The following is a 25,841-nucleotide window of genomic DNA, read 5'->3' as shown; positions in this document are numbered from 1 at the left end:
TTAGTTGTCTTGCGCCTGATGTACACAAGTGTTAATTTTCCCAAAACAAAATACACACTCACATTCGGTTAATTAACACATTTTCGCAGTTTTCACAGTTTTCGTTGGCAGCTTTACCCGGCATCTTTTATGTTGCTAGTAGGATGGGCAAAAAGGGGCAAAGAGCATGCAAAACCTGGGGGCAACGTGGCTTTCGATGTTCCAACCATAACTTTTGCGGCCCAAAGTCGCTGCCAAGGCTAAGGACCCCCTGTGTATGTGTATGCAAAGTCCCTTTGGAAAAAGGCTGCAAATTCTCTAGCTAAATCCATGGCAACATGACCAGCAGGCAGCGGTAACGAAAAGTTTTGGACAAACCGGGCCGAAAACTTTCAAGATTCACAACTGCAACACTTGCAGTGTGTTGAAAGTGCACGCACACTTCCCTAATCCCGCTCACACATACACCACACAAGCACGCACACATGCCCCATTGTGCACATCCTGCATATCCTGCCTGTTTACCAAATGAGTTTTGTGCTAGTTTGTTTAATGCCTTGGGCCGCAAAATTTATGATGACAGGGATAGAGTCCTATCTATTCGGAGAGTTTCTTGGTGTAATGGACAGATAACTGTTGCCTAATTGTTCTGACATTCATATGTAGCGGGGGTGCAGTCATAAAAGTTGCATTCCACTTAATTCACTTAATTGCGAATCGCATTTTAAAACTCTCTTTAAAGTTGACCTTTGCTGTGCAAACAACATTTTCTATCACTTTGTAGCCCGAAGTGTTTTTTAGTTTACCTGTGATTAAAGCGAAGTAAACATAATAAAGAGACTTCACTTTTCTCTATTTATTATTATTTTTTTTTTTGAATGGAAAAGTTAAAAAAGGTGTTTGTTTCATGTATATTATTTTTACTGAAATGTAGTGAAATGTTTATGTAACAATGATGTTCGAAATAGAAAATAGTAGCTCGAGTATTAAATAAATATAATAAATATAAATATATACACTGTACATGCTCAGTGTTTACAGAAATCCGATTTCACTTTTAAATGCTTGTGGCTTAATTCTCTTAAAATTTGTGTTTTCAACTTGGTTTGTATTTTGGGGTCGTTATTTTTATGGCGGTTTAATTCTCTAAAAAGCTGTATACTCAGTTTGGTTTGTAATTTTTGGTCGATTTTTCGTCATTTTATAATGTTAACCCCTTTTCAAATTTTCAAAAAAATGCTTTGCAAAAAAGGGTCAAGAAACTGCACTTCTAAGCCCATAACTTTTCTTACAGACATCTGATTTCAAAGTGGCATACCTCTAAATGATTGCGGTTAAATTCTCTAAAAATCTGTGTACTCATCTTGGTTTGTATTTTTGGGTCGATTTTTGGTCATTTTTATGATGTTACCCCTATCCAAATTCTCGAAAAATGGCTTTGCAGAAAAGTGTCTAAAAACGGCACTTCTAAGCTCATATCTTTTCTTACAGACATCCGATTGCAAAGTGGCATACCTCAAAATGATTGTGGCTTAATTCTCTAAAAATCTGTGTTCTCCCTTTTTTTTTGGGTCGAAAAATGTTTTTTTTTTATTTTCTAAATTTTTTCGTATGCACACCTTTTTGGTGAAACGATTCCGATATCAATATAATTATTGATATGAGTGCGGCCGTCAACTGTGCAATTGTTATTTGAGATTTCAATTAAAGTTTAATTGCTATATTTGCCATGTTTAGTTTATGGTGCTCGTGTCAAGCGTTTGGAATGTCAAATTGTCGCGAATCAGTGCACCTGTTGCCCGGGCAACGGCTCTGCAGAAATATTTCAGCACTCCTGGGGAAAATTCCATTATATTTAGCTGTTAATTCAATTTTATTTGTCACATTCTGCATGAGGTATGCACGCTGAATTTAAGAGGGTCCAGGTTGCAGGTGACACAATTATTGAAAGCCACACGTAAATTAACCCAGAAACGATTTCGTGCATGAAATGCCAAAAATTTAACTAAAATTATGCACTTTTGTGCGCGAAAGGGGGGCGGAAATAAAAAGAGACAGGCCAAAAATGCTCCCGAAATGAGCGGCATTTTGAATGGGATTTTCCAACTCCCATGGGCGGAATGCATAAAACGCTGATTGCAGCCCCATTTTTCCCTTTTTTCCAGCGAACGTGACTGAGTTTACACGCAAATAAATACAAAACTTGGTAAGAGCTGCTGCTGCAACAAGAAAAACACCAATTCCCGGCACTACAGGGTTAAGCAGCTAAGCAAAAAAGGGTTAAAGAAGTGCAAGAAGGGCTGGGAATACAAATATGAAATGCGGCTGCCGAAACAAAAATGCAATTTATTTGCAGGCGCAATGCAAAAATAAAAAATGTAAAAAAAAGAGGAATACTTTTTTAACATAACTTTATCACGTTCCTGAAGTGCAGACACCAGCGGCCGCCAGGTGGCGCTAGTCAGGGAGTGGCAAAACGGAACCGGAAACGCCGCTGACAGCAAAGCCTGTTTAAAAACGAAGGAAAGACACAGCTGCCATCGCGTTATCTGCATTTTGTTGACTCCACTTCCCCGTTTTGTTCACCTCACCTCCTCCGCATTATGCATGAAATATTCTCTATGTTTCGCTGTTTTCAGTGCTACTGAATTCGTGGGCCAAGGTGAGATAAGTCGGAATTACCCTGAAAGAAATAAGAGCAAGTGTTTCATTACACTGCTTTTTCACGATGCCGTAGTTTGCATATTGAAACGAAGGCATCAATGGAAAGTTGAGAAGTTTGCATTACATTTTTTAAGTTTCTTTCTAAATTCCATGGCAACTTTTAAATTTATAGCAAATCCTATCAAACATAATAATAACTTAAAAAAACAATTTTAATTAAGTTAGTTTGCTTCTTGTTTAATTTTGTTATAGAAATTTAATATCCAATTATATCAATTTAAATTAGATAAAATTGCAAAATAGTTATTATTTTCTTATGCTAACGAAATTCACATAAAACTTCAATATCATAAATTAAGTCCCATAAATTTGACACTATTTCTGCCAGTTTAAATTCCCCCAAAGGTGCAACCAATTAATAAAGTCCGTGGCCATTCAAATGCTTTGGAGTGAATGGCAATGAACCTTTTGCTGCCACTTAAATAAGAACCCGGGTCATTAGGTGCCATCGAAGAGGAGTCAAAGTCAAAGACGAAACTGATTCCTTTGACGATGGTAATAGTACGGCTGCAAAGTCAAAAGTCCGGCATTAGTGCAAGCTGATAAATCACATTTGAAGGGATTTGCATTTATGGCAGCTGTGGGGTACCAGGAAATGGGCGGGAAACACATGCAAATGTCACATTACCCTTATACTTTAATTAATTTCTAATCCCAGCTACTGCAATTAGATGCCGATGCTTGTTGGCTGGCAAGGATTACAACGATATAGCCATTTGCCCCTAACATTTGTCAAACACTGCACAAGCCGAAGGATATCATTTTGTGCATGTGAGTGTGAAGCACGGATTCGGCTGCCCATCAACTACAAATTAGAGATTTGAAATTTAATCGTCAATGGGAGTTTTCGGGGGTCGAATGGGGGGGCCCATAATTAAGCTGCAACTTTGTGGGGATTATCCAATGCGAATTCCATATAACCAAACCACAAGCTTTTAACATTAAATGCGATGAACTATTTGGGTAAGTTGGTAATCCAACATTGCGGTGGGGCAAATAGTTTAAGGGTCTCATAAATGTGGTTTCGGTTTGAAAATGTGAGGGAAATTAGTTGAAATTTTAAGGGTATTCATTAAAATCGATTTCATATTTACTGAAATTAAACTTTACTCATATTTATGTGAGTTTTGAGTCGATAAATAACATCTTAATTTGTTGAATTCAATTGCATATTATTTATCTTTTATCTATTTTCACTTACTATGTCGAAGCCGATTTTCTTTTATATCCGCAAGCCTAATTCCTTAATTCCAGCCTAAGAAATTGTCATTTGAAGCATAATAAATTATTTATTGTCAATAGCCAACAGCACAACAGGAGTTTGGAAAGCCCTACAACAAAATCAATGAAGAGATGAGAAATCTTGCATAGCCAAATGTGCAAAATGAGTTAACAAACTGCCACGCCCACCGATTCGAGGCGCTTTGATTTGTGCGTTGGGCAATTTATCTGGCACAGATTCTGGTTGCCACGCCCCCAAGACCTTCCGCCCTTGCCCTTCTTCTGCTACGGGAGGCACTTTACACTCAAATTGTGTTAATTTGCATATTGGAAACTTTTGCCTAATTGAACATAATGCCACTTAATTAAAGTTAAGACAAGTTTTTGATGGTAAAATGGTTTCGAGCCCGGCGGCTCGAAAGGATGTCTTGGCAACTAAAAGTATGGGCCACATTTATGGTGTTTGTTGTTGAAATTTACGGCAATTAGTTAAATATGAGCAGATTATGAGGGACGCAGGACGCAATAAAATCCCTTCGGCTGGGGCAAATTAAATTTTGGGGGCATCCTCAAATAAACACAGACACTGACATATGGAAATCAATTAGCACTTGGAAGCTCTGGCTTTAAATGTTAATGGCGCCTTTTGCTGTTTGTGTTTGGCTACATAAATACTCCTTAGTTAAATATTTATTAACAATTGGTCTGGACAAAACAACTCGAGAGCGGAAAGAATAAATATAAATAACTCTTACAATTAAAAGCAAAAATTTCCTGTTTCAAATTTGTAACAAAACTAAGTTACGAAATACTCTTTTTTGTAAACTACTTAATACTTTTAATACCTACCGTTCTTTTTGAAACAGAATATATAAAATAAATAAATAGAAAAAGTATTTAAAAACAGTTCAATATTTTTAATATTTTATTTTATATTTTATGTTAACGTTATTTTAACAATCTTGTATATTGTTATACTCTTGAGTTAATTAAGGATTTTATTATGTCCACACATATGTCGCCTTTGGTATAAGTTGTTTTTTCTTTATATTAATATAATTGATATTTTGTATTGCTTTTTTTCTAGTAATCTTCGACGATCAGCGCGGTTCCGGCCAAGAGAATCTGTTCCGATGTGCCCGTCACCATATCCACATTAAGGTGGCAAATCAACTTATCCCGACTGCTCCGAGAATATAGGGGCAACTTGGGATTGGATTCGTTTCTTTGGGTCGGATATAAAGAATTTTTTCCATACTTTGAGGAACTGGCACTCGCAATATTAGCATCTTCCTTTATTTTGTAGCTGATGTAAAAGGGATTTGATTTTTCCATTCCACTCTTGGCGCCATCAATCTGCAACGGATAGTCACAAATATTATTTTCGATTCTAAATAAATATATAAAAAATTATTGCTTTTGTAATACTATTTTTGTATACAAATTTATAATTTGATAATTTTTACAAGCATCGATATTGTTTCTGCGACATCTAGCGTTGTATCTGAGAACCACTTAATTTTACTTATATCTTCCATGAGCAGAGTTTCACACCTGCTAGCATATAGCGAATACAGCAACCATTTCATTTGAATTTTAAGTGTGGCAAAACATCGATGACGCCCAACCATACATCGATATACCTATGTTTTGCAAATATCGATGCGATGAACTACCATCGATGTTTCTCCACCTCTAGTGCCGGAATGTCAATCAAAAACAAAAAAAAAAAGCGGCGTGAGAAAGAAAACTGAATAGAACGGGAGAAATTGGTCAATTTCGATGCATTGAACGTGAAGCACGGGCAACCGGAAACAGGAGGCATAGGATAACGGAAACGGGCGCCATGGAAACGGCCAGAATGGAGACGGCGATGGAGACCCACTTTATGGCCAAAATGGGGAAGGTGAGACACAAAGACAAGAAGACGAGAAGACGCAGAGAAGCTAAAAAGAAAAGCTGGTGATGGGGGAGGGGGAGGAGAGAGGATGCCAACAGTATATAGATATATCTTTCAGGATCTGTTTTTGAATAATCACTGCCACTATGGGATGTAGTGTCACCACTTAAACTGACAAACTCATATGTAGATATGTATGCCAAATATCAATCACAATACTAAACAGTCTGCCAAATTATATTGAATTATCTTTGAAAACAACCTAATGATCTATTTCTAAAGCATTGGTGTTGTTATGTTTACACTTATCCTTATTGATTATACTTGTTACTAAAAATATACCATAAAATGAGAAGATAATTCGGCCTTAGAGTCCAATAATATTTGAAATATCTTAAATCATATAAACTAATTAAGCATTTGGTTGACATTACTAGAATATAGCATATAAAATTCGTTCTCTAAATTGATTCCTATTCAAAACGGTCAAATATTTAATATTTTCCAATACATGAAATGATTTCCTAACAAAATTTTTAACCAGTTTGATTTTACAATTTTAAGAAGAATTTTGTTAATTTGGCTGTGTTATTTCAATGAGTTATTTGCTTAAAGACCGTCTAAACATATCTTCTACTTACCTTCAAAGGCGCCAGTTTGAGAATTGCTCCCAGGGAATCGCCATCCGAATTTTGTGGCCCACAAGTTTGGAGCTCCAGACGTTCCGTTGAAACGGCCAACTTGCGAGACTGCAGCAGCTTTAAGCAGGCCAAAAGGTTCTCACAGTTAAACACTTGGATCAGATTGATTTCCTCGCCGAATTCCAGAGCCAGTTGCTCCCGAAAACGCAGCTCGGCAGCCTGGGCTCGAATAATGAGGGCTCTCAAAAAGTCCACGGCACTGCTGCTACCAGGACCACTCCATACTTTCAGCCAACTGGCAGGAATCTAGGGAAAAAAATCCATTATCAGTATCAGTTAAAGTTCCGAAGAGTCAGATTGAAACTAAATAATTTAGTTAGCAAGATCCTGATACATTCCAGTAAATAACCATACCTGTTGTTCTGCCAAGGCCCTCAGAGTGCGGCCATCCACGTCCTGCGAGTCCTTGAGCCAAGCATGCATCTGGGACAGAGTCTGGTGAACAATACCATATAGATCTGCACCCACTTTCAATTCAGCCAGCACAAACAGTGACCACGGGGATTCCCCGGATTCAGCTTTCGCCTCCTTAACTGTTTGCATTATTGTACAGGACCCAGCTAGTTTCCTCCACAGATTCAGAAGTGGTTTAATTTGCTGCTCGAGCTTCTGACGATCAGTGAGTTGATCACTTCCTCTGGATTGTCCCGATCCTCCTGAATCCCCAGCTGATCCGCTACCATAGTGCAGACCCCTTAGTTCCTTGATAACTCTTTTAGCCTGTTCAATTTCACGTTGTTGTTGTGCCTGATTGGCCAAACCATACATACTGGGCTCATCTATTTCGGGCAGCTTTTCCAATGCTGCATAGTAGTCTTGCAGTTGACTACTGGTGGGTATGGATAGGGATAATCCAAGTGGAGACCAGCGATTGCTCAAAACATCCGCCGAACAAAACTGATTTAGATAGCTTCTTAGTATCTCCAAGTCCCTCAGGTTATTAACTCTTCCACCAAAAGCCAGAGCTTCACTCAGACGTTGCAAGAGCAACCAATCGCATTTTCCAGAATTTAGTTGCTGATCCATCCATTTAAGAATACCCAAAGCCGCTTTGAGATCCGCCTCACCGAACTCGTAGTATTTCGACCAACCTTGCGGTATAAATTGACGCCTTTGTTGGAGTACTGCCGTCAGAATAAAATAAACCAGTCGCATCTTGAGAGACTTTGGCTGGTTTTTGAAACTTTGATCTTGTTCAGCTGCGTAGTTCTGAAGCAAACGCATAACAATTTGCTTGAGTCCTTTGGGTTGCTCATACCGCACTTTAAGGCATTTAAAGATGGCAGACTCGGAAAATCCTGCAGTGGATTCACACAGCAGCCACAAACGAAAGTCCTTTGACTTTTGAATTTCACTCAGTTCCCTTTCCACTTGGGTTAGGAATTCGGGCACCAGATGGACATTCTTCACACACAACCAGTGGCCATCTAAGGCAGCCTGTCGCATTTCGGAAAGAACTCTCTTCTCTGCACCTTTTCCAATGGCCATTTCCCTGTACTTTTGATTGGCCCACTTTCTTAACTCGGTGGTAGGATCATTTTCGGCCTGACTAATCATTAAAATGGGGCGATCGCAGCTGCTTTGTTGCAGCAACTGTTCCACAGAGGGTTGTGTAGATGCATCTGGGGAGATTCCCAGCAGATCACTGCTCACTTTTCGCAGTTGATGAAGCATCAAGTCGGGGCGGAAAATCTGAGCAATAAGTACGCGCTGGAAACTGGAACCCAAGGCAGCTGTAAGTTTAAAAGCAATTCCGGTTAAGGAAAAAATATTAATTAAACCATTTCTTCAACTTACGCAGCACATCATCCGCTTGAGCCTCAATAAATCCTCGCCAGATATAATCCTTTTCCAACTGCAGTTTGCTTCGTAAATCCGGAAAGAATTGCAGCAACATAGCCAGCTTTAATTGGGCCTCCTTGGTCATGCAGTCGGGCAGTTTTCCCAGCTGGCTTAAGAGCAAACTGCCATCTGATGATCCCATGAAATTGTTCACAAACAACTCCCATTCTTTTGTGCTTAATTTATCGGGATATGCCTGATGACAAACCCACAGGGATAAGGATTGCTGACTTTCTCTGGATGTTGCTCTTGCTAAATTCATGTAAACACTTCTCACTAGTAATTCGTAGACCTTCGACTCGTCTCGCTGATTTTTGGAAAGTGCTCCCAAAAATAGTTCTATAAAGACCAAGGCAGATAACTCATAACCTTGAATGAGACCTGCATAAAATCCAGAGGCCTTGGAACAGAGATCCCTTAGGGAACCAAATTGGGCGAGAAGAGTTTCCCTAATTGTTCCACTTTGTTTAAGAGCCTCATCAATTTGCGCGCTGCTTAGTTTGACCTCATTCAAACTAGCCAAAAGTTGTTCATTTCGTAGGATATCTCCTTCTGATTTTGAGAGCTGTTCGAGGAGTTTGTCCTGCATTTCCATTCGCTGCTTGAGAAGATCTCCCTCCTTTTGAAGCAACTCTATCCTCTGCTGCTCCAATTCGGCATTTTGTAAGACAATAGCTTTGGACATTAGTTGATCGGCCAAACCAGCTGCTGTAACCGTAAATCTCAGAACGTTAAGTTGACTCTTCTGCTCTACTGGTAAATCCAAACGATCCGATTTACTTATCAGAACCAATTGAAAACTCTCGTGGAGATCCACCAACTTCGAGCCAATGGCTAATTGTCGCTTGTTGAATCTCACATAAATATGACCCTGGAGGAGTTGCAAGATTGGAGGACGCAGTTGCTCGCAATCGGTGACCAATAGAGTCTTTCCAAAACGTACTGCTAGTTCTAACTGATAGGATAACCTTTCATTTCCGTGGGTGGTCAACTCGCAGGCTCTACCGCTTCCTTTGAGATGGGCCATCAGCCACTCGGCTGCTGTTTGTGTGGGATCCAAAAGTAGGGGAATAGGACAGGCTCCATAGGGTAGAGATAGTATCTCCCTAAGAAGAGCAGCACTCTCGATGATTTGGGCATCGCGTGCTAGTCCCTGACTCTCCCAAATAATCTGCTGTTGCTCCGTAAGCAGCGATCCGCGGAGATCGAAGTTGGAGGGCAGATGGAAGTCCTCCGAAAGGCGTTTAAGGGAAGAACTTTGAGAATAAGACAATCATAAGATATAAAATGCCTAATGAAGTACCTAAATAACTCACCTTCTCTGTTCCAGGCCCAATCCCGCATAGTAATTAACAGCCATGGCTATCAATAGGGTCTTACCATCCAGTGTCTTGTGGGCCTTCTTTAGCTCCGCCAACTGATCACTCCAGGTGGCATATTCCGCGCTTAGTTTACCCACCAAGAGCTCTGCCGCCTGCAAGGTTCCACTGGCCTCCTGGAGTTTCAGCTCCAGCACCGCTGCTTCTTGGGTGTAGGTCTGCAACTTGGCCGACAGCTGCTTAACCCTCTTATCCACATCGTCCAGTCCACTGGCCAACTCTTGCATTTCGTCCTCGGCAGCATTCAGATTCTTCTGCAATTCATTCTGCTCCCGTTCGAGGGGCTTGATGCTCTGGATCACCCGGGAATATCGAACACTTGCCTGCACCCAAGCGGCCAACGGAGCAGCTGCTGCCGAGGCACGTTTCGCGTTCTTGGACTCATAGGAATCACCTTTGGCCTTGAGTAATCTTTCCACGGCTTCGCAGTTTTCCGGACTAATTCGAGCTGGATCCAATGATCTTATATCCTCTTTTACACCCCTCTTGGCCAAAAATGTCTTCATGCTGTTCCAGGAAGTGTCTCGGATGCCCATTAATCGCAGCACGCCCTCCAAAATATCCCTCACAGCCTCTGGCGGAGCCCGCAAAGATCTGATTTCGGATAGAGCTTCCGATTTGATCTGACCCACTGCATTACTGGCTTCAGCCAAAATCGGTTCCACTTCTGCCAATTCCTGTTGGATTTCCTTTTGTCTGACTTTCAACTGTTCGCTGCTCTTTTGCGTCTGTTGTTTCAGTTCCAGCATGCTGGATTTTTGTTCATTGGCATTTCTCATTGTGGATGATATCATTTCCAGAGCTTCATTAGCTAGTTGTCGCTTTTCGCCCAATGCTTGTTCCTGAGCTGCTGCATTGGACTTTAGGGTATCCACTAAGGCGTGAGCCGAGGCCAGTTTGTCCACTCCCATTTGCAGTTTGCCCAGTCTCTGGTCGATTTCATTGGCCTCATTGCTGTACATGTGGAAATAGCTGCAGATGAGTTGGTAATATCTTTGGGATGGCTGATCTGAAGGCAATTCATCCGATATGTCCGCGAAGTGACTGCAGGCGGGCACCTTGCCACGCCCATTTCCGCCGCCTGCCACTGACTCGTTTAACAATTCGATATATTGTTTGGGCAAGTTGGCGAGGGTTTCCCTGGATTCTGCTCTAATATACAGCAAATCCATCTGACGATGCAGGGCAGGGAAATTGTTGAAGTAGTCCTGCACCTTGGAGCTACTGGGATCCAGGACTAGAATGATGTGAAGATTCTCACGGGCACCTAAAAAGGGGAAATACTCTTTTAAAAAATGGAAATACTATATATTATATATTAAACTTACGCTTCATAAAGTATGTCCCCAGAGATTCTTGGTATCCCTCCAGCTGTGCCGCTTGCTTTAGAGTACTGGCCACCGTCTCTAGATCATCGCCGAAAAGCTCCAAGATTTCGCTTCCCTCGAGCAGGGCTTCTATGGGTTTCAAAATATCCGGCACATAAGTCAGCCAGCAATGCTCGATGAGCAAGTAGCTCATCTGCTGCTCCAAGGCAGCCGTCTGCATGGCCACTTTAAGATCGTTGTAGAACTCGGAGAGATCGTAGGAGGGTCCCCCTTGAAGAGTTAGCACCTTGGCCTCCAGAAAAGTGGCCGCCGTGTAAATGGCATCCAGGTGTCTTCCACCAGATTGCCCCAAAATAAGCATGTGGGCATCGGTTCGTGATAGAACTCTTGTTATTCTAGCAGTGTTATTAAGGAGCTCTTCTGTGATGGGAGCCGAGATGGTGTAGCTTTCGGTATCTGTTAAATATCCATAGTTATAATTATTAAATAACAATTATTTAACAAGTGTATGTAAGTTATTTAGTTTTTATTTCAAGTACATACTATTTTTTTACCTTTTAACTCTTATTAAATTAAAGAAGTTTATTATATTACCTCCCCCATTTAAAGCTCTCTCATGAGACATCATTGAAGTTGGCCTCTGTACCTCTGTTTTTCCCTATCAACTGCAATACCTTTTAACTAGAAACGATGCTCAGACGAAATTCGATGATTCTGTGTACTTTCAGTGGATGACCCCCGAGGAGGAGGCGCGGCAAAAGTTCATCATGAGGGAGCGGGATCGAGAGCGGAAGCGGATCAAGCGCATGAATCCCGAGTACCGGCAGATGGAACGCGAGCGGGATCGGTTTCGCAAGCTGACGCCCAGGCCCAGTGTAGTTATCCCCGATTACCCCAAATTATCATCCATCTCCTCCTCTTGTCTTGAAACTGCGGAATTAACTCCGGGCAACTTCAACTGATGCGTGAGCAGAACTCTGACATTGAATTTATTAATAGGGTGTAAGAGGGCTTTAAAGATTCCTTTTTAAATATTTTCTTACAAATTTAATTTAACATGGCCATTTGGATTTTGTCTAAAAATAGCTATTAAGCTTAATCTATAGCAGGACTTATTTAAAACTTCGAAAAATAATTTTGTCAATTCTAGTGACCATTGTGTAGAACAGAATCAGTTGGGGCAGAATTTATTGTATAATCTGACTTACAATTTATGTAAAATATTATTCGATACTTACTGCAAATGGTCACCTGTCTCTGAACTTCCTCCAACCATTCGTCATGGGTTAGGCAATGGAGTTGACCCTGCGACTTTGGCGACTTGGGCACGAAAAATACTTTCTGAAATGGTCGTGTTCATTAGCTTTGTTTCCATTTGGCAAATCCGAGCTAAACTCACCTCCTTGCCGTAGTATTTGCGCATCGTTTGCTTGAGTATAGCCTCGAACTGCTGGACATGCTCTTCGCTAATCAATCTATCGCGGAACATGCCTAAAAGCTCGCAGTAGAGAGCCTAAAACGAAACGAACATTTTCTGTCTGATTAGGCATACACTGAGAGAAAATATGTCAAATTTTGCAAAAGGCATAAGCAACATGCTATCATCAGCATTCGAAATTTTAATTTTGAAATATGTTATATGATTATCTTTATGAATTGTGTCTAAAATTGTATTTATATTTGTTAGCTTTGATTTATTTAAAATATTATTTCTTCTTTTTAAAGATAATTACGGAACTGTCCTCAAAATAATTAATTTAAACAGCTCTTTCGTATATAGGGACGTACCTTCCCCATACTTTCTCTCACTGCAAACATACCTCGTTAAAATCAGTGGCGGGAAAGAAGACAAGGGAGTCCAGCAGCTTCATGATGCATTTGGGGCTGAACTGGTAGTGAGCCTGCCTGCCTCCCGCAGTGGTGAAAGTCGCCTGCAGCTAAAAGAGGGTAAAGTCAATTAGGAGGCCCTGCGATGATGAATTCCATCAAGCGAGGTGAGGGCACCAACCTTCTCGAAACACTCCATCAGACTCTCGCTGACGTGCTGCAAATTGACCCCGTATCCTCCTCGATTGGCTAAACCCCTGAAGTGCTCCTCCAAAAGAGGTTCCAATCGCCGTTGGACGATTTCCAGCATATCCTGGCTGGTGGGTCGTGAAACTCGCACAAACTGATTGATGGCAAAGTAGCGCGGTGCGATTTTTCCAGGATTTCCGCTAATGGAGGCGCATATTTGCAACCCGCCAACGCCAATCCATTCGAGATTCTCCGCGTAAAAGCCACCTCGTTGAGCCAGTTGAAGCAGTAGCTCGACCACTTCACAGGCTCCCCAAGAATCCTGCTGGCAGAGGTCCAAGTTTTTCATAAAGAGCACTAATCTCGCTTGTTTCGGTCGGTACTCTCTCCCCTTGATTCCACTTACAGTGACGCAGTGCGTCCTTAAAGTGTGCAAAATGTAACTGGGAGTGAGTTGAGTGGAACAATTAATGGTAGCCAATTGGTAGCCAGAGTTCTCCAGCACTGCTCTTTGAAGGAGCAGGGTTTTTCCCGAGCCACTTGGACCTATCAACATAAAGGGCGCAACTCTATTGCCCTGAGTTTTCAGGAGGGTTTCTAATATGTCCAAATACGATTTCATGTAGGATGTAATTATTAATTGAGAGCCTTTCTCTGGTATCTCCATCGCATCCACTGGGTATTGCTCAAGGGAATTTCTTCGGCTATCATAGTAAGTCAGTTCAGCGTAGTTAGGATTGGCTATGTAGAGATTAGCGCGTTTTAATATCATCTGGGCAAACTCCCGCTGCCGTTCGTTGGGTATGTAACCAAAAAATGCACGAAGAGTAGCTGCCCCATATTCCTCTAGAGATTGGGAGCCATGGAGTTGTAACAGAAGCGAGCGAATGAGGTGGGCACGATTAATTCCGGGTAGATGACTGTTATAGTATACAAAAAATATATATTTTGAAATCTTTCTTTGTAATACGATAAACTTACCTTAATAAGAGTTGACTGTCCAGCCATTCCACAGCATAGTGAAAATTGCCATCCACGTAATTCTGCAATAGATCGCCATACGGTTCCTTTGATAGCTCATGTTTAAGTATCTCTTTGGCAGGATAGTAATCGAAGCTTTTAACAATAAATAAAATATTAAAAATTGATAGGTACATAAAATCAATTAACAAGACCCACCTCATGTTCACAATACCCATCCTGGAAATTGTTGCCGGTGAGGCATGTCGCACATCGTCTGTTTCGAAAATAAAGTTGACATTGCTTCCAAATTGAATCCTCCAGCCGGACGGCAAAGTCAGAAGCCTGAAAGTGTTTCATTCAGATATTTATATGTGGTTTCAAGACAAGACTAGAGGAGAACACCATACCCCATAAGACCAATGATTAGCCACACAAGAACACTGCCCGAGATTCAGACTCAGATCGAGACACGACCCCCTCTGCTGACTGCCGTTTGCCAACCAACCACTCTCTCTGTAATTTCAGCTGATGACCCCCGAGGAGGAGGCGCGCCACAAGTTCATCATGCGGGAGCGGGATCGCGAGAGGAAGCGGATCAAGCGCCTCAATCCCGAGTACCGGCGAATGGAACGCGAGCGCGATCGATTCCGCAAGAAGGCACGACGTGCTAACGTAGCATTTTTCCAATATTCAATATTATCTTTAAACATTATCCCATACTCGAACACTCGAATTACACGACACACACACACTCACATGGCTTGAGATTAGGGGGTAGGGGCTTAGAAGATCCCGGGACCGTTGACACTTTTCGCACCCTCCGAACCAACCAGACAAACTCCCACAGTTTCTGTGGCCCCGAACACTGTGCTTTAATATGACTTCCCCTTCTTTTCCCATCTCCGATTGCAGTTGACCCCCGAGGAGGAGCTGCGACTGAAGATGATCCAGAGGGAGCGAGACCGCGAGAGAAAACGGATCAAGCGAATGAATCCGGAGTACAGGAGGCTGGAACAGGAACGTGATAGGGATAGAAAGAAGGCGCGAAGAGCCAACGAGGCCTTCAGGCAGCTGGAAAAGCTGAGGGATAAGATCCGGAAGGATCGCAAGAAGGGTTTACTGGTCACGGATCCGACGCAGTTGCCGCCGGAATTCGCGGCCATGATACCGCCAGTGCCTGTGGTAAAGCCCGAGGTGGGTGTGCCACCAACCCCGCCCCAAGGACAGCAGCCCTCGCCACTGCTGCAGCAGCAGCAGCAGTTGCAGCAACACCAGCAGGTGCAGCAGCAGCAACAGCAGCAGCATCAGCAACCTCCGCCCACGCATCTCCAGGAGCAGCAGCTGAGTCACCAGCTGGCGCATCAGCGAAACCGGATGATGACCAGCCAACTCACTCAGTTGGCCACGCCCCCGCCCATGCCACGCACCTGCAGCAGCTCAACAAGTTGCAGCAACTCTACCCGCCTCGGAGTTTCGGCCATCCCGCATTGCCGATCGCTGGAGTGACGCTGATGCCGCAGCTCTGTCATCCCATCCTGCATCAGAACCTCAGTGCCAGTCTGTACCCGGGTCCACCGAATGGCATTAAGCAGGAGTATGGCCAGGATATCTCCGCCTCGGCGATGGCAGCCGCTCAGGCGGCGGCTTTGGCCTCACTGAGGAATCCCCAGCAGCAGCAGGATGACTCCGAAATGGTCATCAACCTCGAACCGGAGATCGTACTCCAGACCGGGCCCGATGTAAATCCCGCCCAGCCACCGCCGCAGCAGCAGCACCATTTCAGTGCCCATCAGCAACAACAGCAGCAGCAGCAGCAACATCATCTCCAGCAGCAGCAGCATTGCAACATGTTCCAGCATATGGCTCCCCAAGCGCACATGCAACACATGCGATCGCTGCCGCCACCGCCCCCGCCCCCTCGCTGGCCTTGCCGCCGCTGCCGCCCCCCGCCACCTGCCACACACCAGCAACAACAGCAGCAGCAACAGCAACCTGCCCCGCCACAGCAACTGCAACATGCACCGCAGTGAGAGGTTCTCACCTGTAGTCCTAAGCTCAACTGTCTAGCCAGCTAAACGCTTCCGAAAGTTTGAGGGCACACACGCCTGGAGTTGTGATCTAATTAGTTATGTGATTTTAAATCCCTTTTACCAATTGTACTACGTTGCTAGAAATGCGGGATCACAAATAGATTTGTGTGAAAGCCTAGTACAATTTTTGTATAATCCCAATTATAGCTCACTACTAATCCCACAAGAATTCATTAGGGAAACAATATGATATAAAATGATTTAAGTTTTTAACCCAAATTTTAAAAATGTATTAGTACATTAACTATCCATTTAATTCGATTGCAAATTTTTTAAGGCCATATATAATTATTAACCATTTTTCAACTTCTTATAGATCCTCTAATGATAACATGTGATAAAATGCACCATGGGATTTAATACACATTTGAAAACTTGTCCTTAAACTTGTTACATAACATTTTTGTATCAATTTGTCTATAATATGTAACTTTGGTAGACAATCGGTAAATATTTTCATGCAAAAACTGTACAAGATTCTATTTATATTGAATCTTTATTCTCTCTGTAACCGTATAATTTCCCTAATTATCCTGTGGTAGTCACAACTCTCAAGGATGTGTGCCAACATCTTAAACGCACAGACTCGCACTGAAACACACCCATGTTCATTTTTGTGTATGTTAAGTAGACGCCATTTGAAAAATGCCGATACGTATTATGTTGCGTTACGCAATTCGCAATACGTTACTTTAGTGGGCTTCCCCGTCATAATTTGTTTATGTCATCGTCGTTTAAAGCATTTCTCTGTTTTTTAGGTCTGTACGTATTTTGTTTAGTCGCTAAGTGATAGACGATACAATATATGCAAGTTTAGGATGATACGATCTACAATACGATATAACGATAACTGTATACCTATATGATATAATGATATAGTATGGCCAGCCGCGAAATAATTATTACGAATTTATGCGCAAAAACAAAAGCGAAATATAAGCAGCAATCAAGTATTGCTAAAACATGATATCAAGTTGTATATGAAGGGTTTTTACTGGTTCTCAGATATTTTGTAACTAAATTTTACTCACTTGTTATCGTCCAGAACAGAGTTGAGTGCCTCTATCCACTCGGGATCTATGCTGCCATCGCAAACGATCCACGAGTGGACTTGGGATGGCTCCTGATTGACCGCCACCGCCGTGTGGGTGAGTACTCCGTCCTGCCACTGACGGGTATCGGCATCCAGGCGACCCAGCAATTGGACGCGACTCATGGACTTCGGACTGATGGTGTGCACTCTCAGTTGGGCTCCACTCAGAGCCTGTTTAAGGAGGGCCATGACGGTGGACTTTCCGCATCCTGGCGGCCCCACCAACACCACTCCCATCCGTTTTTGGAGCTGCTCGTGCAGTTGCAGGGCCTTTTCAATTTGCCTCTCGCTGCGGCACAGTCCCAGTTGTACAAAGGCGGCGGATAGAGATTGATGGAGCTGGGTTTCTGGCGCCGGCGAACTGCCAATCTCCGGGAAAACATTCCGCAGCAGCATCTCAAATCGACTGACATCATGAGGGGCCAACTTGGACATGGTGGACGAGCGCAAGCATCGCACCACCACAGACATCTCTTTGTTGGCATCGGTGTTTCCTTCGTCGGTTAATTGCCCCCTCAAACCCTCACCGCACACCAGAAGTACTGTCTTTAACTCTCGGAGTCCCCAGTCGTAGTGCCGCTGGGCGGATAGCATTTTGCCGCATAAATCGAACAGCTCCACGATGCGGGATGCAATGGAGGAGGCTTCGGAGAAGCCCTCGACAAAGAGCATAACCCGGGCGATTTCCCCGGGCTCCGGCTGCTGCATAACAATAGGTCGGAATAGAGCCTGAATGTTGCCGGGCAGCTTTTGACGACCACCGTACTCCGCACCAGCCGGATTCAAGGTGACAAATATGCCACAGTGCTGGTTGAGTTGGACCTAAAAAAAGAAAAACAGTTTCAATTGATGGTTTTGCTAAAGATTTACTTTAGATAAACTCAACTGGAAAGGTTGCCAGAACAAGAAAAATTTTAATTTAATAGTTTCATAATCTCAGAATTTTATAAGTCACAAATAAACCAGCACATCTATAAAACCACCCGAAACGTGGTAACTGTAAGCCAACCCAACCAATCGAGCCATTATTCTTGTCACACCAATTTCAACTTCGACCCGTTCCATAACTCATCCTGCTCACCTGTCGCTCGCCAATCTGGACGCTGTTTGCCCGCTCCTTCAGGGCGCTCTGGATGGGCTGGATCAGCATGGAGATGGACGACAGAGTGGCCTCCTGCAGCCGGTTGAACTCGTCAAAGCAGCCCCATGCCCCGCAGCGGGCCAGCCCAGTGAGGATGAGGCTCATGGACTCGGTGTCCACATTCTGCAAACAAACCATGGCATTATGACGTATAGCAGGGGCATTATTATGCACTCGAAAAAAACGTAAATATCTATGTACTTACAAATATTTTATAAAAATTAATTAAGATTTTTAATTTGCTACAAACTTTATAAAATAAGTTTTTAAACTTTTTTAACTAGAATTACTTTGAATAAATAAATAAACTCTTTATATTTATAGGGTTTCCTTTTAAAAAATATCCATGAAGATAACCTTCCTTCATAAAGTTTTTAAGTTGCTCTAAGAAATACAATTTTTTGTAAATATAAGTATTCTTTTAACTATTATATTTATGCTAAGCAAAAACATATATACAAAAAAATCCTTGGTAACTAAAAAGAATGTTCATCTTAAAGGGAAAGTTTAAAAACAACATTTAAAGCAATTATATTTGATATTTAGGTGCACTTGGCACCCATTTATCTTGACTGTGCACCCTTACTCACCTCGTCGCAATTGAAAACCAACACCAAGCGGCCCAACATGGCCCCCAGGGCCTTGACGCACTCGGTCTTTCCGGTGCCGGCCGGACCAAAGGGATTACCCCCCAGACCCATGTGCATGGCCTGGGTGAGGATGAGATAGCAGCGGTGGGTGAGTCGCGTGTGGACCAACTTGCTGGCCTGGCCCAGGAACTCGTAGGCGTATTCAAATTCGGCATAAACCATGCGGACGTAAACTTGTCGATTGGTATTAACGCCGCCCGATGTGCCGCCCATCTTTCCATGGTAATATCTGAGTTGACACAGCCAGTGCCAGTCGCTGGTGTGGACCACATTGTGTTTCTGGAGCTGCTCCACCACACTGGAGTAGTGCACTAAGTCGAGGAGGAGGGCTCTTAACTTGAGACTTATCAGGGTTCCGTTTTGGGATTTGTGTTTCAGGGCGGCCAAATGGGTGATTTCATCCTTTAACTGTTGCTGCAGTTTTCCCAAGGACATGCCACCGATGGCCTGCTCCGTCTGGCGGGTGAAGTGGAGGGCTCGGGCCGTGGCCAACACCTGGCTGGCATAGTTTTTGAGGATCTTCTCACTGAGGTTATCACTTCCGCCGGTGGTGCTGGTGAAGCACTCGTAGATCTGATCACGTAGAGTGTCCTGCACCACCGTCACCAGTTGATTAAGCCAGCGCTGTAGTAAGTTATTTGAGAATTTTATAAATATTTAATATATTTAACTTAAAGTTCAATATTGCAGTTTAGGACGAGTGACTCACCTCGATGTCGCCCTTCATCTCAACGGGCTGGCTTAGTTTGAGCTCATCGCCCTCGGCACTGTGCACGGCCATAATGCTGTACTGATTGACATCGGAGGATGAGGCAGGATTAGGGGGCACCTGCCGGATGCTGAGGCTGTGGCAGCCGGGGAACAGTTTGCGGATGTGTCGCTGAATGACATCCGCATCCTTGCTGGCCTGTCCAAGCAGCTCTAGTAGATCATCATCGCCCAGGAAGTAGAAGCGGGGAAAGGAGTTGCGCTTGTCCTGTGAAGAGGATTATATATACCGATATCTGCGATTTGTTGGATTGCATAAACCACTTACTGTTATGTAGCTCATCAGGTTTTGCTGGCACCTGGCCAATTGGGTCTCCAGTGCATTGACAATGGTGCTGATGTTGTTTATCTTCGTCAGCGAAGTGACCCGCGGATCCATTTCAATTTCCCGCATCACGAAACGAAAGTCCTTGTCGATGCGCTTGAAAAGTGCCTGCTCCTGTTGCAGGGTTCCAGATCCGAAGACAGGCTCCAAGTAAACCCAACTGGAAAAATTCACAATATTTATTTATATATAGTTACAAATAACTAAGCATTATTGTAATAAATGTATCAAATATTTAACTCACCGACGCTGGGAGTGATTCAAGCTGCTAAGAAGTGCGTCCAACGTGTTGAGACGACTTTCCCAAAGCTCCGCCTGATCTGAAAAGCTATCGAAAGCAGCTGAGTTCTTGGCGGATTGCAACAAGGATTGGTTGTCCCCGATCTTGTTGAGCACCTCCTGGTAGTCCTTGATCAGGGAGACACTCTGACCCGAGGCATCCGTCCTAGTGATTAATTTCAATTGTGCTGTGACTGACCACTGATCCAGCTCGATTAGAGCCTGTCTCACAATCTGTTCACTCGAAGCCTGTCTGACTATATTGCCGATCTCTTGGGCAGCCAATTGCAGGGCATCAAAGTCCTCCAAGATATCCTGAAGGATTATGGAGTGCAGTGGCTTGGGATTCTTGTGATTAAGCAGCTGAAATATTCTGGCCCAGTGGCGTTCACTCAAGGAGTCCGATTGGAGTTGCTGTAGGATAGGCAGTGCCGATTGAAATCGCTCCACCTGTTGACGGATTCGCTTGGAGGGCAGATCAATCGAAGCGTGGATGGAGCCCTCCCACTTACCAATAAATTCGTTCAGGACATAGGGACGTCGCCGGTAAATAGCCCACTCCTCCTGAAGTATAGGCTGCAGCTCGGTGAGGAATCCATCATAGACCTGCCATTGTTTCGATTGCTGCTCCATTTGCTCTTCGATTTCTTTGAATGGAATAAGCATTTCCGATGGGAATTCCATATTAAATTTGGAGCACTCTTCTAGAAGTTGTTGTTTCTTTTCCTGCAACTGCTGCCAGTGGAGTTTGCGCTCCTTGAAAACCTCCAGAGTGGAGTGCTCGTTGGCCTCCAGTTCGGCTATGGTGGATTCCCATCTTAGTAAGAATTTTTCCGCCTCGTTTTTCAGATTTTGCAGTTGACTCTCTGCCTGGTTTTTGATCATGTCCACTTGTCGCTGGAGGATAACTGCATGATTTTCGAGAAGGGGTTGCAACTGCTCCCATTGCTGCAGAATTCCCGAAAGAGCGGTGACTCTTTCCTTGCACCAACCTGCGAGACAGGCATCCTTTTCCTTCACCGCCTCCAAAGTTTTTTCGATCTGTGGCAGCTCAGTCATTATCTTTTCGTACTTCATTCCCGATTGACTAATGCTGCCCTCATCCATGGGCACGTTTTGGAGGAACTGCAGGGCACTCTGCAGGAATTCCAGGATCAAACTCACATCCGTGAGGATGGCCGTTCTCAAGCTGTTGGCCAGAGCCTCCCAATAGCGTCTGCTGATGAGTTCTATGTCCGATCTCAGGGGCAGGACATTGATCACTATGCAGTCGATGGACTCCTCTGCCTGCTGAAGTTTCGCAAACTGCTGACTGAAGTGTTTGCAGGCCCTGAAATTTCGATCCCAATCCCCGGCTTCGTTTAGATGAATCCCACACAGTTGCTCCACATCCACACATCCCAAAGCGATCCAGGGCAACCAAATGGTCTTAAAGTCCTCCAGCTTATCAAACAATTCAGCTGCCCTTTGGTAAAGTGGTCCAAAGTGATGGCGGTTTACAGTGACCATCGATTTGAAGAGCTCTTGACTGTGTTCCGACAGACCGTGGAAGTTACAGGGTCTCTCGATAAAGCGTCTCAGCTGACTGAAGTACAAGTCCCGAATCTCCTCCTCCGGGGGATTGTAGATGAGTTCTCTTTGTCGCAAAATCAGCTTTACATGAATGTCTGGTAGCTTGTTGTTCATGTCAAGTAATCCGAGGATATACTGGTATTCCAGCACTTTGTACAGTTGGTGATCCCAGTGCAGCTTGAAGGCATCCAAGTGCGTGTAACCCTGACGCTCCAGAGTGGCCACCAGTTCGCGAAGATGTCGCAGTTCGTCCTTCCAGATTTGGTTTTGGGTAAACAGATCGGTGGACATGAGTTTCATGACCTGAAAAAGGTTAAGTATGTTAAGTTAAGAAACTATTTGTTATACTTTTATAAAGACCTACCGTTCTCTTGGCCTGCTCATGATATCCCACGAGGAGCGTATTGTCCGTGGAGAGTCTGGAAACGGCTGCCTGCAGGATATCCACGTAGCGCTGGACGGATGATTCGTCCTGCCAGGCGACAGTTTCACTCTGGACTAAACGCTGCAGCTCCAAGGCATTCTTCAGCATTATGGGCCGCTGGCAGGGAATCATCCGATCCCCAATTGTGTTGTGGAACGTGGCGATCTGCTGCAGTCGTCGGGCATAGCACATGTATTTGGCGGCGTGGGTGGCAGCTGCTCGCAGTTCCAGGGGAACATTATAGCCAAGATTCTCGAACTCGCGCACATCCTGGCAGAAGGTCACCAGCTTGGGGTTAAAGGTCACACGCATCAGTTGGCGACCCTCCTTTTCGAACTTCACAACCGCCTGATCGTCGCGAAGTCTAATAAGGTGATTAAGGTAGTCAATAAGTTAGAAAATCGTATAACGTTTGATTTATCAATGGTGGGTTTACATTAAACTGTACTCACCGCAACTCGCCGCTTTTCACTGCCGTGGAGCACTGTCCTGACCAAATCTCAAAGTTGGTGCGCAGCAGGGATTCGGTCTCCTCCTTGATTTCCTGCACCGCCTTGTTGATCTTGTCGAAGCCCTCGCGTCCACTTATCAAATGACTGACCTTCTCGATCTCCTGGATCTGATGCTGCACCACCTTCAGCCAGCGGCACTCATTGCAGATCACTGACAGGTGACCCGTATCCGGTTCCATGTTTGAGTCTACCATGGCCTTGCGCAAGTCCTGCAAAAGGATGTGCAGCGATTGCAGAAACTGCTCCCTTTCGATGGTCAGCAATTCCAGAACAGCTGGTCTCTGGATGAGGGTCTCGTATTTGGAGAATATGAAGATCACCTGCCGCGGATTGCTCAGGTGGTTATGCAATTGAGCCTTGAGGGCGGCGGCAATACGCTCGTCGATCGGCTGAAGGACCAGCTCAAAGTGCTGCAGGGCCTTGTGCCACTTTGTCTGCCCCAGCGAGGATGTGTCGAAGATGTTAAAATCTGAAATTGAAATCATAATATTATATTATTTGGGAAATTAATTAAATTTTTAAACTCCCATTTCAGTCCTAACTTTGCAACGCAGAAAGGAGGGGTCGGAAATATCGTAAAGGAAATATCGTAAAGTAATTATTTCCGACCACTCTTTTCTTCTATTTTAAATACAATCTGAATAAATTCTTTTATAGACTCACCTGTGAAAGGAGCCTGCTCTTGGAACATTTCTTGCAGCTCGGCATCATCGAGCAACGTGGCAATCTGTTTGTAGAGGTTTTTGATGCTTCGGATCTCGCTGAGTCGCTCCTTAAATTGCTGTCCCCTTTTGGGCAAATGTGGATCACCCAACCAGGGGTGCTTCACGTAGTTTGGCCAGAAGAGCCGGGTGAGGGAGTCGCAGAGCTGGATCCACGCGTCCACCGTGTCGATGCTCTGACCCATCAGATTGTTGACGTGGCTCGAGTTCAGACTCCAGATGTCCTCGGCCAGCAATTGGGTCAGACAGACCTCCAACAGCCGCTTGCCAATGATGTCCAGGAGATCACTCATCCGCTGCTGCGGATAATTGTAGGGAAGGCGCCACAATTCATCCAAGTTGTTGTGGGCATGGTCGAGAAAGTCCTCTATTGTACCACTCGGATTGGTTCCGTCAATAGTGCTGGGATTGCATATTTAATTTAGCTATGTGATATAATTCATTACTTTTTACCTGATTTGTTTCTCTATATTCTCCAAGACGCCAATGAATACTTGAGCTGCCTCTCGGTCCAAACGGGAACTGGACTTTTGGCCCAGTTTCTGTTTCCAATGTTTTATCTCATCTCGCAGACTTGTAATGCCTGATAAAATTAAAAACATAATCTTTTAAAATATGGAACGATATGGCTTTGCATTACCTATCTTGGGGACTTATTAAAATTGTTAATAAATTGCTGGGGTATAATAAAAAATTCTATCAAGAATATAAATAATGTGTTCATTTTTTTAATTTATTGAAATATCCATATAACTTTCAAGACCATGTAAATGATTAATTACTTTTTAAAAATGAAAATATAAAAAAACTAGTTTTTAATATGATTCTGATTGCTATGCACTTAAAAATGTTTTCTCTCTGGAATCTAATGTAATTTTCATGACATGCATATAGTTAAAAAAAACTCACCGCTCTGTGGCAATCCCAAACTAGAGCCCAAGTTCTGGTGCAAGTTTTCCAGAATTCCACTCAGCTCGGGCCCATATTCGCTGCGCTGAAAATAATAAACAGAGGGAGGAATAAACCTAAACCTATTGGAAAAAACGAGTTGTGTGAGCAGGTCAGGGCAAAGTATAATTGACAAAATGTAATTGCAGACTGGATTGAATTATGCGCAAATGCGATTAAGACTACAGAGAGTGCGACAACGAACATGGCAAGTTAAGCCGAGTGGGGGAATTAGCCAGGTAGAATATTACACTGGACTACACTACACTGGCCGGCACACAACGCATATAGACTTGGACTCACATGGGCTGAGTTGGCAGAGGGCGAGAATACCCGAGAAACGGAATTGTAAATCGACTTGACCAGGCCCCCTTCTAGAGTTAAAATGCCCAGCAGGGGCTCAGCACCTTCCCTGTGATTCTGTCCCACCTGCGGCACCTTGTAGAAAAGCAGGCAGAGCTCCTCATTGGGTATGCGATGGTGGAATCGGATTTTGCCATCAGATTTACTGTGCACCGCCGAGATGACCGTTTGCTCCTCCTGTTCCAGAAACTCCAGGATCATGGCCGTTTGTTCGTCCAGTTCTACACCCGGCAATCGGGCAGAGAAGTATTCCACTGAAGTGTAGTGTTATTTCAGGATTATATTTTATGGTTAAGTCACTCGCAAACTTACCGGAAGTATTTATAATGAATTTAGTGCGCTGGCTCATCTTGGATTAGGTTTTCTTTATCCAACGCCTCTTGAGAACTTTCAGTTTTTACCGAAACTCTTTCACTTTTCCAAAACCAAACTATTTGTTGTCTTTTTCGGTTGCCATTGGCAACTGTACAAGGTTGCCACGAAGTGGTGGTTTCTACACAGAAATAAAGAGTGTTGTTGTAGGAACATTTTTTTAAAGTTAATTTTTTGATTTATTTTTAAAGAACATTCCTAAAAATGTAAATAAAATTCCGATATCCGTGATCTTTTAAATTATAATCCAATTAATGGTATAAAAGTTTTAGATGATTATCTATAAAAATATTAATAATTAAGATGATATTATTAAAATATTTAAGGGGTAATGGAAAAAGGAATAATGTTTTGTAATAAAATGTGTATAAATAATATAACGATTTCGCCTTACAAGAACTATTTTCCCAGTGTACTGGCTTCTGTTACCAAGGATGTTGTTGTGTTTGGTGTATTTTTTCTCTTTGCACCTGTTGTTTGCCTTTGGGCATGTGACACGTGTTGTAGTTGCCATGGCTTGGGTGAGTAG

The 25,841-nt window shown here is 43.4% G+C and overlaps 2 protein-coding genes across 2 annotated transcripts; one reads left to right on the top strand and one right to left on the bottom strand.

Moving 5' to 3' along the window:
• Positions 1-5,007: 5,007 nt before the first annotated feature.
• Positions 5,008-25,363, bottom strand: LOC108053217 (cytoplasmic dynein 2 heavy chain 1). The gene is made up of 25 exons (XM_017135814.2): positions 25,253-25,363; positions 24,881-25,194; positions 24,539-24,623; positions 24,083-24,212; positions 23,571-24,031; positions 22,848-23,376; positions 22,336-22,759; positions 20,365-22,274; positions 20,064-20,280; positions 19,737-20,003; positions 18,968-19,651; positions 18,318-18,500; positions 17,175-18,058; positions 14,270-14,395; positions 14,072-14,206; positions 13,083-14,010; positions 12,895-13,011; positions 12,474-12,587; positions 12,313-12,415; positions 11,075-11,530; positions 9,684-11,013; positions 8,323-9,623; positions 6,880-8,258; positions 6,466-6,771; positions 5,008-5,280 (listed from the first exon to the last, which is right to left on the bottom strand). Exons 1-25 carry the CDS (start codon positions 25,287-25,289, stop codon positions 5,008-5,010), a joined length of 12,693 nt encoding a protein of 4,230 aa, XP_016991303.2. The 5' UTR covers positions 25,290-25,363.
• LOC108053218 (putative mediator of RNA polymerase II transcription subunit 12) lies at positions 5,615-17,110 on the top strand. The gene is given in 5 exon segments (XM_017135816.2): positions 5,615-5,830; positions 11,803-11,949; positions 14,579-14,710; positions 14,966-15,464; positions 15,467-17,110. Coding segments are annotated over 5 exon segments (1,455 nt in total). The 5' UTR covers positions 5,615-5,770; the 3' UTR covers positions 16,084-17,110.
• Positions 25,364-25,841: the final 478 nt, after the last annotated feature.

This window comes from Drosophila rhopaloa, unplaced genomic scaffold, assembly GCF_018152115.1.
Source record: "Drosophila rhopaloa isolate 14029-0021.01 unplaced genomic scaffold, ASM1815211v1 contig_2, whole genome shotgun sequence".
Taxonomy (NCBI): Eukaryota; Metazoa; Arthropoda; class Insecta; order Diptera; family Drosophilidae; genus Drosophila; species Drosophila rhopaloa.
Note: the sequence above shows the minus strand (reverse complement) of the source record. Positions and strands in the feature narration are given on the sequence as shown.

What these genes read in the sequence shown, in the direction of transcription:
- LOC108053217 (XM_017135814.2), bottom strand. Translation starts at nt 25,289, where the DNA reads ATGAGCCAGCGCACTAAATTCATTATAAATACTTCCG. An exon ending in ATTCATTATAAATACTTCCG is followed by an intron (nt 25,195 to 25,252) that starts GTAAGTTTGCGA and finishes ACTACACTTCAG; the next exon opens with TGGAATACTTCTCTGCCCGA. An exon ending in ACCTGATGAGCTACATAACA is followed by an intron (nt 20,004 to 20,063) that starts GTAAGTGGTTTA and finishes TCCTCTTCACAG; the next exon opens with GACAAGCGCAACTCCTTTCC.